At 44.5% G+C, this 13,169-nt stretch overlaps 1 protein-coding gene across 2 annotated transcripts in view; it reads left to right on the top strand.

The window, feature by feature from the left end:
* Positions 1–13,169, top strand: part of ENPP3 (ectonucleotide pyrophosphatase/phosphodiesterase 3) — a 72,445-nt gene that overhangs the window by 31,775 nt on the left and 27,501 nt on the right. For both annotated transcript variants that reach the window (XM_084777977.1, XM_084777978.1), the window contains exons 11-15: positions 787–859; positions 7,755–7,863; positions 8,746–8,874; positions 9,189–9,220; positions 12,419–12,546. In XM_084777977.1, the coding sequence (XP_084634103.1) occupies positions 787–859; positions 7,755–7,863; positions 8,746–8,874; positions 9,189–9,220; positions 12,419–12,546 (471 nt within the window). The remainder of the gene's footprint in view (positions 1–786; positions 860–7,754; positions 7,864–8,745; positions 8,875–9,188; positions 9,221–12,418; positions 12,547–13,169) is intronic.

Consider the following 13,169-nt stretch of genomic DNA (forward strand, 5'->3'; position numbering starts at 1 on the left):
CTGATGTTCCCAACAAATGTATTGAAAGTGTCTTGATTCATGGCTTCCTCTGTTCTGTTACTATAAAAGTCCTGTGAAGACGCCTCTGTGTGGGGAGGTAAAGTTTGAGGTGATTTCAGCCCCACAATAAACTTTCCTATCCTCTTTGAGGTGAGAGTTGCACTTGGAGATGACAGGGCCTGTGTCACTGTAGCAGCTATTGGCATTGCTTCTTAATGGGTGCTTTTCAGGACTTAGTCCTGAGAACAGGTGCTCTGGGGGGGGGCCTTGCTGTCGGTCCCCAAGAGGAGAGGCAGATTTCACAAGATATTGGGGCAGGAGTGACAGAAGCACTTGTTTCTGAGAACAGGCTTCCGGAGTTGGAGGGGCTGGTGCAAGGCCGGGGCCAGAGACTTCGGTCAGAGCGTACTGAAAGAACGCATTAAGTTAACTCCACATCAGAAACCAGTGCATGATAAAGGAGCCAGACATAGAGCAGAGAATCAGCCAAAGGCCAGGCAGCAGGAAGCGGAAAGGGCTGGGCGCATCAAGAGAGGTCTTAGCTACCAGAGCAAAATATGTTTCACAGTTGAGCCACAGTCGTGCGTCTGTCCTAGAAAGTGTCATTTACTTCCGGTTAGGAGCCTTGTCTCTACTCAAGCCAAGTGTATCCCCTGGCCTGGATGAGGAGCTTACAAGAAAAAAGAGGCAGGAAAAAGAGCCAGTGTGGTCATGGTCCACAAAGGGCCAAATCCATCCTTTTGTGCAAATTATTGATGTCTTCTCTTGTTTCTGTTTTACCCCTAGACCCAGTTTCTATACGTTATATGTGGAAGAACCAGACTCGGCTGGACACAATGGCGGACCAGTCAGTGCGGGAGTGAGTTGGGGGTTTTGTGGTTGTTGTTTCCAAACAGATGGAAAATCATCTAGGCCTAACCTGCAGCATAAGACAGGATTTAAAAAATCTCTACCAAGAGCCGGGCAGTAGTGGTGCACGCCTTTAATCCCAGCACTCGGGAGGTGAAGGCAGGTGGATCACTGTGCGTTCCAGGCCAGCCTGGTCTACAAAGTTAGTCCAGGACACCCAAGGCTACACAGAGAAACCCTGTCTCAAAAAAGCAAAAAAAAAAAAAAAAAAAAAAAAAAAAAAAAAAAAAAAGAAAGAAAGAAAAGAAAAGAAAATCTCTACCAAACACACACACACACACACACACACACACACACAAACTCAGGAAATGCAGGAAATCAAGTAGTTAAAAGCCTAAAATCAGTGTTTTAGTTTAACGGTTTAATCACGCATTGTTAAATTCTAGGAAGGATAACTGCCTAATTAACTGTACCTTAATTCTTTTGGCTGGAAACCCCGATGAGGACTCTGATGTGGCAACATTAATTTATATACTAAAAACTCAAGGCCAGATACTGCGTGGCCACTCAACACTGTAATGTGGACAGAGTGAAACCACCTGCCGGTCTCTTGTGGTGTGCCCCAGCTGTGCACCACACACACAGTGCCACTCCCAGCATTCACAAGCATCTCAGGCACCGATTCCTCTCAAAGGCCTCAGTATCTCTGGAGCGGCCATTAATATCAACTTCCTCACTAGCCAGGCCACTGTTGTACAACTTTCCCATGCGACTATCATCCTTAAATACTGCTTTCAACATGCAAAGCCATTCTGTCTTTTAACACCCCCTCCCCCAGCGTCTGTTGTTTTTGTCCACAACAGGAAGCTATAAAAGCTCCTGGGATTAAGATGCCCTGTGGAAAACTCACCTAACAGCTGCCTGCTGCTGGCATGGGGGCGTGCTTGCTTGGGTCTCCTCTTCTTTGCTATTTACCAGTAAAGTCCTTTTTCCTTCTTCCTTTGAAGGCCACCTGGGTCCCAGTGCAAGGCCCTGCCCACTTCTCACCCGCTGTGGGCCTCTCAGCCCTTGGTACCACTCTGAAGTTAATGGGAAATTTTACACTTACTCTGGCGGCTCTGAGAGTGACTCACTGAGCACACTAAACGCTGTTTGTGTGCATTTTCTAGTGTAGCTGTCACCTATGTTACTCTCTACTCTCTGTGCATGTTTGGTAAGACTAATCATTTGAGGAGGAGCACAGTCTCCGCATTCATCTGCCTCTGTGTCTGACTTAGACTATGTACCACTAACTTTTTCTTTTTCTTTTTTTCTTTTTCTTTTCTGTGATGTAGTTTTGTTTTTGTTGTTTTGTTTGTTTTGTTTTGTTTTTTTGTTTTTAGAGACAGGGTTTCTCTGTGTAGCCTTGGCTGTCCTGGACTCATTTTGTAGACCAAGCTGACCTCGAACTCACAGCAATCTGTCTGTCTCTGCCTCCCAAGTGCTGGGATTAAGGGATTAAAGGCATGTGCCACCATGCCTGGCTCCATCTGTGATGTAGTTTTAAAGGCATCTAATTTTTAATTGTAAGAGTGATTATGAAAAGTGCTGCAAAACCTGAGCACTCAGAGGTGTCTATGAAGAGGTCTTGCTTTAGTAGATGTGGGTGGGATCATGGCTTTGCCAGGAGAGTGTTTTGGTCAGGGTTCTCAAGAGAGGCAGAAGGAAGGGGATGGAGATTATGCATGTATAGACACACGTATATATACATCTGTATATACATATGTATACACTTATACACACACACATATAGTTTATTAGGTGAGCTTTAAAATATTAATGGCAGCCAATTCACACCCAAGGACACTGAGAACTCAGTGTTTACTCTATCCTCGAAGCTTGTTGCTTTAGTCACTGGAATAGCCCCTGGACGGCTGGCTGTCTCTTGCTGGGGAGCCACAGCTGCCAGCTACTCTGTTCAGAGGGCCGACTGCCTCAGTGGTCCCAGTCAGGCACCAACAGGGCAAATCAACTCCTTGTAGGAGGAAGGGCCAGACAAGCAAAAGGCGAGCTGCTCTTCCTTCTGAAGCCTCCCTTTTGTGTCTGGGGAGCCACCAGCAAGAGCTGCCCACCATCACCGTGGGCCTTCCCACATGCATCGGGACACAGGTCAGGCTTCCTACTCAGACAATTCTTGTTTGAGCCAAGTTGATGTCAAGACCAGCCACATTAGAGACTGTCCCCTGAGTAACAGGAAGGAGACAGACCTGGAAAACGGCCCGGCAGGCAGATGAAGGAGCTGAGTACGTAACCACAGGAACACACAGAAGGGCCACATGAAGACACTACTGGCCCCTTCCACAAGCGGACAGCACTGTAATGGTAAAGGATGGTGACAGCAGGCAAATGTTACTGTGAGCTACTTGGTGTTCAGTACTCTGAAGTGCAGTGTGAATAGTATTAGCATCCTGGACTAGAGCACTGGGCGCCAGAGAGAAGGCTATAGAGACGCCCAGGGAGCGAGGCAAAGCGAACCATGCAGATCTCTGCAGGCCACAGCAATGGTCAACAGACAACCACGCCTCCATAGAGAAACAGGAAGTATTGGTCAACAGGAAGTACTGAGGCCCTGCCATTAGGAGAGTGGAATGGCCAGGCCCATGTGTATTTAGAGATCATTTTTTTTTGGAGGGGGGCAAGAGAAGGAATGAGAAACATTAGTCTCTGCAGTAGTCCAAAACAGAGAGGGTAGTCTTGGACCAGGGAGGAGGCCAACATCAAAGATGAAGAACGATGTGTTTGAGGTTCAGCTAGAGGATGGATATGGCATGACGTGACATGGGATGGCTAGGGGTGGGACAGCAATGGTGCATTGCTGCTCTATGTCATATGCGAATAGGGAAGTGATGGTAGTTCCATTGGCATTAATAAGCTTGATGCAGGGGGATGGTTTGGGAGAGATGCTCATCATACAAGTGGGGTAACTATGGTGTCCAAATGAGTGTGCTTCCAGATGGCAATTGACTATGTATGGAAAGCTGAAAGCAGGCAAGGGGCTGGAAGTTGGAAGCTTAGAGACGTGCCCTAAGGGGGGAATGAAGTGTGACAACAAGACAAAGCCTAGGGAAGACTCACAACAAACAGGAGAAAACGGGCAGGAGGGAGTTTGAAGGCTTTGCAATTTTATTATTCTTATTTGTAATCACTTTTTAGCACAGAGGCCCTAAAACCTGTGACTTAATAAGACAGAAGCTATCTTACTGTGCTTTGGCTCACACACTAAGTTAAAAGCTCAGTGATTTGTTCTAGATGTCTCACTCATCAAAACCCGTTTTCCTGTGCTGCTCTGAAGAGTGTCTGGCGGGTCTACATGCTAGGCAGTCCTACGTGTGGGGAAGAGAATGCCTCAGCCTACAAAGCCATCTTGAAAGAATAAAGAGTAACGAGCTAATGCCACTGGATTTTTTTTTTTTTTTTTTTTTGCTCTTAAAGCCTTCTAGATTTTTTATTTTAATTACTGAAAATGTGAAAGCTTAAAGGATTTGCAATGGAAGGTCACACTGAGAGAGCTGCATGAAATCATGGTTTAGAGGGCGCTGGATTTGGCCAGAGAGGACACCACAGGAATCCGGAAGCTTCTTTTCCCTTTCCTCCCCCCTCCTTCTCCCCTTTCTTCCCCATCTCCCCTTTCTTCTTCTCATTCTCTGATCTGCTCTCCCCTCCTTGTCCTTTATCTTCTTTCCCCTCCTCCTGCCTTTGCTTCCTTGCCTTCCCTCCCCTTTCCTTGCTTACCCTTCCTGCTCTTCCTTCTTGTTCCTCTTCTTCCTTCTTGTTCCTCTTCTTCCTCCTGCTCCTCCTCTTCCTCCTGCTCCTCCTCTTCCTCTTGCTCCTCCTCTCCCTCCTGCTCCTCCTCTTCCTCCTGCTCCTCCTCTTCCTCTTGCTCCTCCTCTCCCTCCTGCTCCTCCTCTTCCTCCTGCTCTTCCTCTTCCTCCTGCTCCTCCTCTTCCTCCTGCTCCTCCTCTTCCTCTTGCTCCTCCTCTTCCTCTTGCTCCTCCTCTCCCTCCTGCTCCTCCTCTTCCTCCTGCTCTTCCTCTCCCTCCTGCTCCTCCTCTTCCTCCTGCTCTTCCTCTTCCTCCTGCTCCTCCTCTTCCTCCTGCTCCTCCTCTTCCTCCTGCTCTTCCTCTTCCTCTTGCTCCTCCTCTTCCTCTTGCTCCTCCTCTCCCTCCTGCTCCTCCTCTTCCTCCTGCTCCTCCTCTTCCTCTTGCTTCTCCTCTTCCTCTTGCTCCTCCTATTCCTACTGCTCCTCCTCTTCCTACTGCTCCTCCTCTTCCTCCGGCTCCTCCTCTTTCTCCTGCTCCTCCTCTTCTTCCTGCTCCTCCTCTTCCTCTTGCTCCTCCTCTTCCTCCTGCTCCTCCTCTTCTTCCTGCTCCTCCTCTTCCTCTTGCTCCTCCTCTTCCTCCGGCTCCTCCTCTTTCTCCTGCTCCTCCTCTTTCTCCTGCTCCTCCTCTTCTTCCTGCTCCTCCTCTTCCTCTTGCTCCTCCTCTTTCTCCTGCTCCTCCTCTTCCTCTTGCTCCTCCTCTTCCTCCTGCTCCTCCTCTTCCTCCTGCTCCTCCTTTTCCTTCCTGCTCCTCCTCTTCCTTCCTGCTCCCCACTCCAGTTTCTCTCTCTCTCTTTCCTTCCCTTCTTCTGCCCTCTTCCCACAAAGTAACACGTAATTCAGGCTGTCACTGAACTCTCAATGCTCTTGCCTCCTGAGTGCTGATTTGTTGTCATGGAAGACAAAACACTCACAGGCTGGTCTTCTTCATAAGTCAGTCAGGATCACCTGACACTCACTATCCAGTAAGGAATCATCTTCAGTAGAATGGGGAGTTGGGGGAACAAGTCTTTCTGAGAGACAGACTGGTTTCAGTGCTAGTAATGCTCACACACATGGCAGAAATTCAGAGCCTGGGTGAGCTCTACTGTAGAGAAACATGTGGAGGCAGGTTACATCTGGGCTTTTGGGAAAGCTTGGCTGTGTAGAGCTTCAAGCCAGCAGGCTCATCTTCAGCCTCCAATTCAGTTTTATAGGGAAGAAACTATTGCTCCTAAGCACAATTGCTCACTCCAGTCTTACCAAAATTAACCTATTATACCAGGACTTCATGCACCATTCCCACAGTGCCCACTGTGAAAGTCAACGCTCATGATTCCATGCAAAGCAGAATTTCCATTTTCTTTTCTGCCCCTGGTGCTAGAAAACCAGTGTCCTGCATTTGTCTGCAAAAGAGAAGCTGAGCTCTAACATCCAAGCCACAGCTATAAACATTCTGTCCTTTTTCATTAGTGTCACTCCCAAAGCTGACAGAATATAAATTCCTAAAAGATGCCAAGGTGAGCTAGTAGACGTGTGGTAAGTCAGGGAATATGGTTCCCATCCTGTAAGAGCTCACACCGACCTTGGGGTGGGAAGGATACAGGCATGAGTGGTTTCAAGGTCATGGGAATTCCAGTGGCAGCCGTGTTTCAGGTGCTGGGAGAGGAGAGAGGATGCGAACCGGCTCCTGGTGTGCTTGGATGGTAGGGTAGGATGGTGATGTGAAAAGGGATGCTGGAATCTGGGGCAGTGATGGGCACACTAGATGGGAAACATCCTGAGGCTAAGAGTCAGGTGAGCATCTTGGAGTTGGGGGTAGATTAGTATAAGACAGATGGTGGCTGGGTTCACTTCTTGTCTCTTAGTAACTGTGGGCCCGTGAGCATCCTAAGGTTCACAGGAGCACATTCCAACAGCAGGAGCCACACCCCACGAGTATTTTCTGTGAGGTTTGCATGTGAAAAGCACTGATGCCCTTAGCTCTACCTGATTTGCAAAGTTCGATCTCTAAGGAAAACAAGGACAGTAGCTGCAATGTGTGAGAGACAAAATGTCATGATACTTCTCTTTTCACTTAAAAAAAGAAACTGAAAAATTACAACTTTGAAATTTCGTTAAACTTTAGGTCAGTTCAATGTCTAATATTGGAAGAGTAAAGAAAGCTTGTGAAACACAAAGACTAAACAGCTAAATGGGAATGAACCCCAATTCACTAGTCAGAGACAATCATTGTTTATATAATTTGACATATTTCTGCTAATTTCTTTTTTTTCCTTTTCCTTTTTTACTTAGAAAGGGTGAGATACTTATATATAAAACCAGGAGTATGTAATATAAATGGCTGAATTTAAAACTTGATTTTCTTTTATTGTTTGACCTGGTATTATGAACATTTTCCTATTGTATTATTATTTTTTTTTGTAGAAATGTTTTTATAGGCAGGCAGAGTAGCTCAGCTTGCCTACCGGGTTTGTGGCTGTGAACTTGGGCTCCAGCAACAACACACGCACACACGCACAACACACACATTGTAAGGACGATAGTGTATGCATCTTAAAATGTGTGCATGATTTATTTTTCCTAGAATTAAAATTACAAGTGGATAAGATGATGGGTTCCTTTGCATGTAATACAGAATCATTTGGTTGTGGAATATGCTGGAGTGGAGTCTGGCTATTACTGTCACATGACCTTCAGAATGTGCGCAACTCTTTGGCTCCTTTAGAGGTACCCAGACTCATGCCTCTACCATCAGGCACTCTTAGGGAAACACCTACAGCTGAGCGATGTTTGTTAATATTCAACATCCTTTTATACATTACAACCCTTTAGTCAGACTTTTCTTTATAGGAAACATGGTTCTGCTTTTGTTGTTGTTATTTATAGACACCGAGAGAATCTGTCTTTGGTTACTGTGGTGACATAGGTGGCATCTCTGATGTTGTATTTCAAATCCCAACAGTTTTAGAGAAGAAAATATGTCTGATTTCTTCCCCTCCTAATTGGGTAATTATTTAGTTAACTGGAACAACTTAAATGACCACTTCTGACCCTGATTTCTTTTTAGGTGATTAAAGCCTTGCAGTTGGTCGATGATGCCTTCGGCATGTTGATGGAAGGTCTGAAGCAGAGGGGTTTACACAACTGCGTCAACATAGTCCTTCTGGCTGATCATGGTATGGCGCCTTTAAATCTCACGGTGAATCATCGGTTATGTTTTATAGATGAGACAGGAACCATGGTGACATATGTTTAGGCCTGAATTCCCAGCTGTGGGTGGCACCGAAGAAGCACAGAATGGAGTCTGTGATGGAGCATGAGGGAAAGAGAGAAGAAGATCCAAAGTTTCTGCCTTAGTTATTTAATAGCTCTGAATGTCCGTCCATATGCTCTGCTTTCTGTGACGTAGCCCTAAGTAGAGTTAACAGTCGTGGACAGGACACAGTTTCTTTGCAGCAGTTGCTGGATCGGCTGCTGCACGTTACCGCGTCGGGGAGGCTTACCAAGCTCCTTAAATTATATGGATAGGTGGTGTCAGCCAGAAGCACCGTTCTTGTGTACGAAAGACCTATCTCCTCTCGATTCCCAGCTTGAGGTTAAGTCTTGAATTTGCTTGTTGTACATAGTAAAGGAAGGCGAGTCCCGCTCCCTTCATGCCAAGCGCTCACTGCGCAGTCTCCTGCGGTAAAGTGTGTTGAAACCACAGGCCGAGCTTTTTATGTACGTTTTAATAGAGGGAGGTGTTAAAGTTAAGCTTTTAGAAGAATTCATTAATACCTGGCTCTAGAGAACATGATGCTCAAGTGAAATGAATCCCCAAAAGAAAATGCTTTTGAATCCTTTAACTCATCTGCTTTAAACAGGTGAGCTGCTTAATTCACTGCCACGTCTCAATTCCTGAACATGGCTTTTCTATCCACTGCCTCAGAATGACGGCAACGGAATAAAGTTTACAGATTCCCATCTTACCTGTTTTGAGATTTGTAGCGTAAAACATCTCCTGTTTGACATTACCACCCATACATCCAGTGAGGTTTTTATTTCATTTTACACCTCAGGAATGGACCAGACCTCCTGTGAAAGAGTGGAATACATGACAGACTATTTTTCTCAAATAAACTTCTATATGTACCAAGGACCTGCCCCCCGAATCAGGACTCTTAATATACCCCAGGACTTTTTTACTTGTAAGTATGAAGGGGACAAAAGGGAAACGCTGAGGGAGTGGCCATAGCCACCACGTTCTGAGAGCATGTTGACCTCTGACGCACATGAGAAACGCCCATGGTTCAGTGTGGTCGATCCACGTGGCCTGCTGTGCTCTCTCACACTGCTGGGTCTTTAATTCTAAAGTAATTCCTTGATTTAAGTAATTTTTTTATCTCACTCCTCAAGATCACGATTGTTGACAATAAGTGTGTGGGTCAAATTGCTAAGTTGCGTGCGTTTTCTTTGGCAGAGATTTGTTTGTAATGTGATTTATCCTTCTGTTTTGAAACAGTTAACTCTGAAGAAATTGTCAGGAACCTCAGTGTAAGTCCATTTTACAAATTTTCATGATGTATTTCTATGTTTAAAATCTATTAATGTATTATTAGTATTATTATTGTATTTAAAATACAGTGGCCAGTATATTCCTATTGTATGGAATTTATTAGTTTATTATCACTAAGAATGACACTAAATTGTTTTATGGGTGTCAAGCAGTCAGGAAAAAAAAGCCTGGACGATGTAGTGTAAACTATTGAGGATAAAGAAAGACTGACTACATGGTGGTTGTTGTCACCTGGAACCTTATGGCAAATTCAGTAGGGTGCTACTGAAATGCTTCAGAAACTGATGAACAACCTCGCCCCCTCCTGGTGAGCCTGTGAACTGCATACACGCTGTGCTCAAACAGGGCGGCCTAGTATTTCAAAGTTTCCTTTCGTTTCTCTTTCTTTTCTTTCTTTCTTTCTTTCTTTCTTTCTTTCTTTCTTTCTTTCTCTCTCTCTTTCTTCCTTCTTTCCTTCCTTTCTTTTTTGTAAATTTTCTTTTTCTTTTATTTTTTTTTACACATATATATTTATTTTGTTACACATGAATAAAGCAAACTACATACAGCAGGGAGAACCATGAGATGATCATGAGTTATCTAAATGTTACATTCATAGTGATTTTGGCTATTTGTATTTGTCAAACTTAAATAAACATCTTTCCTATTTTGTTGGGTCTAAATTTCTGAATGAAATACAGTATCTATCATATCTCATCTCTATTAACTTAAATCCTTTATCTTGATCTAAAAAGATCTTATCCTTTAACCAACTAAATTTGATTGTAGAAGTAAACTATCTGGTCTTTAACACCACCACTCCCCGCCCCCTCCTCAGAGACTTGAGAAGGAATAAGACTTAAATGTCTGAGTGAACCAGTAGTGCAGGTTAGCAGCTTCCAAAATGAGAAAAAATGACTGAGACAATTAACTGCCTGAACAGTCACTCAACACTCTTCTGTAACACTGGAGCCTCATCTTTGGCCTTCTAGCCCAATATCTCTGCCAGACTTATTTGCGAGGCAGGAACTATTGAGGACTTGCTTACTCCATCTTGGCATAGTTCAGCCGTCCACTCTGCCTGCATCTAAGCTTACCCGTTTTTAGGCAGAATACTGTCTGTGGTAGAAACGAGGACATTTTTCCCAGTGGCTAGTTTGCCATACTTGAAGCCAACTCCATAAAGAAGTTCTTTGATGCTCATCATCTTCTTTGAGGCAGGCTGGGTGTTGTCAGGAGTTAACTTGTCTTGTTGTCAAAGAGTCTTTAGAATAAAAAAAAAACATCTTTAAATGCCATATTCTGTGGGTCTCTGAGGCTTTTGAAGACCTTATTTAACTATTTTACCTTATATAGCTATAGAATCATATCTATCTGTTAGACTTAGGATATATATTCTTGTGCTAAATAATCCATACACTGTTCTCTCTGTGTTCGGTCACTTAATGACCAAACACAGCTGAAGTTCTCCTGGCCAAGGAGAGCGCATCTCTAACATCTGAGTGGCGCAAAGGGTTGAGGAATGCAGGCTTTGGGATCCTTTTCCAAAGCATCCCATGTGCAGGCTGGGCTGCGGACTGAGGCTGGAGCTGTTCAGCCTGGGAGAGCTGAGGGCTGCAGCTCTCCGAACTGGGCCCTGATTCATGGGAAACGCAGTGGCGCATTTTCAAACATTTTAACCTTAAATCTGATGTCTTTGCACCAAATTCTCAAACACAAAGAATAAGCATGTGCTTCCTGGGAAGCAGGTGGGTGTTCTAATCTCGGTGTTCTCCGGATCTACCCCAACTGAACACTGGAGAAAACGAGTGGTCAGTGAAATTACTTGCTGCTCTCAGGTGAGCTCTGCCCTCTTGTGGGAAGGTGTGCTCAGCATCACCATGTGCCTGCCAGCGAGTGACTAAACGTACTGAGGTAGAAAGTAAGATGTCTGGAAAAGATGTCGAAATAAGCAAATAACAAACAAACAAACAGACAATGAAACAAAACAAAACCGGTGGAAATGTGCAATAAATACTACCTCTCCTCTTAGATTTCGTAATGTCTCCTCACTCTCCCACTGCCTGGATTTCTTCTAAATTCTGTTTCTATGTCACATCTCATACATGGTTCCTCATTTTTCTCCTGTCAATTGCCTGAGATAATAGTGACACAAGCTTGTTAACAAAGATGGGATATTATGGTTTAAAATATATGAGGACAAGAAAGAGAGGAATTTTCGTTTCCTCATGTTCTTGCTTAGGTGTTTATTTTTTCCCCATTTTGTTCCCCATTGAGTTTATGAAAGTTGCTTTGTAATCTGTTCCTCATTTCTTCGTCTTTATTTGGCATGAATAGACGCTAGTGTGTTTTTTACTTTTAAAGTTTAAAATAGTGATTATTGAACGGTTTTTAAATAAAATGTGTGATGAACTGGTAAGCTTTTTACAAATAAGAGAGTGTATTTACTTTCAAAGACTGTTTAAGTGATTTGAAAGCGAAGGAAAGGTTGGATAAGTCAGTTCTGATCAGACTTTTGGTACAACTCAGCTGGTTTATATATTTGTGGCCATATCTACTAACAGATGTAACTTAGACTCAAGGCTGAAGTTGTCACTATACAGCTGCACATGCTTGACTTTCTGTCAAAAAAGGGGGGGGGAGGAGGAGAAACTTGTAGTGACTTAGATAAATACCCAAGAATACAAATTTAAGAAAGACAGAACACTTAACCAAAATATAAATTTCAACGTAATGATTACAGTAATGATAAATATGATTATTAAATTTGGCCGTGTGAGTAATAGCAATAGCAGAACCTTGCTAGTTAATTAGCTCATCTTAAGGGCACTAATTTTAAATTTTTTTTATTTTAGTATTTATTTATTTATTTATAACTTACGTGTATGGTTTTCTGAATGAGTATATGTGCCCGTGCACTTCCAGGATCCCGAGTGAGCCAGGAGAGGGTATGGGATCCCCTGAAATAGAAGTTACGGGTGGTTGTGAGCCTCCATGTGGGAGCTGGGAACCGAACCAGGTCTTTGGCAGGCACAGCAAGCGCGCCTCACTGCTGAGCCACCGTCACTCCTGCCCACATCCTCTTAACTTCTACAACTTGCTCAAGTACTTGCCTTAGGTGGACTTTTCAAAACTCACTCTGCATGTTTGATGTGCCGGGAGACATGCATTCATGCTCTTTTTTTTTTTTTTTCCAGTGCCGGAAACCCAATCAACATTTCAAACCCTATCTGACTCCCGATTTGCCGAAACGACTGCACTATGCCAAAAATGTCAGAATTGACAAGGCTCATCTTCTGGTGGACCGGCAGTGGCTGGCTACGAGGTTTGTGTCTGCGCAGATGCTCCCAGCAGGGTTCTTGGACTGTGGGTTTGTTTAGCTTCCCCTCCGGTGAGGGGCGAACGGCTCTGACCTCTGACCTTTCCTTGGCCTTTTCATGTCACCCAGAGATTCCTCACTGCTGATACTTTTGTCAGACGGTTTCTGTTAGCATCCTAGTTTTCATAATACAGAGCAGAAGGTGGAAGCAGGTTGGAGACATGGGCAAGAGCACACTCCCCCCCCCACCCCCCCCACCCCCCCACCCCCCCCCCGTGCTGCCTCTTAAGAGACAGATAAGAGTTAATTAAGAGGCGGGCGGTGGTGGCCCACGCCTTTAATCCCAGCACTCCGGAAGCAGAGGCAAGTGGATCACTGGGAGTTCGAGGCCATCCTGGTCTATAGGGTGAGTCCAGGACAGCCAAGGCTACACAGAGAAACCCTGTCTCGAAAACTCCAAAACCAAACCAAACCAAATCAAAACAAAACAAAACAAAAAACAAACAAACAAAAACCTGAAAACCCCCAAAAACCAAAAACCAAACCAAACCAAACCAACCAAACAAAAAAAGGCTTTACCAACATGCAGACTGAAGTGACGGATGGAATGGAATGGTTAGCTGGATCTT

This window comes from Acomys minous, assembly GCF_964271855.1.
Source record: "Acomys minous genome assembly, chromosome: 3".
NCBI classification, from domain to species: Eukaryota; Metazoa; Chordata; class Mammalia; order Rodentia; family Muridae; genus Acomys; species Acomys minous.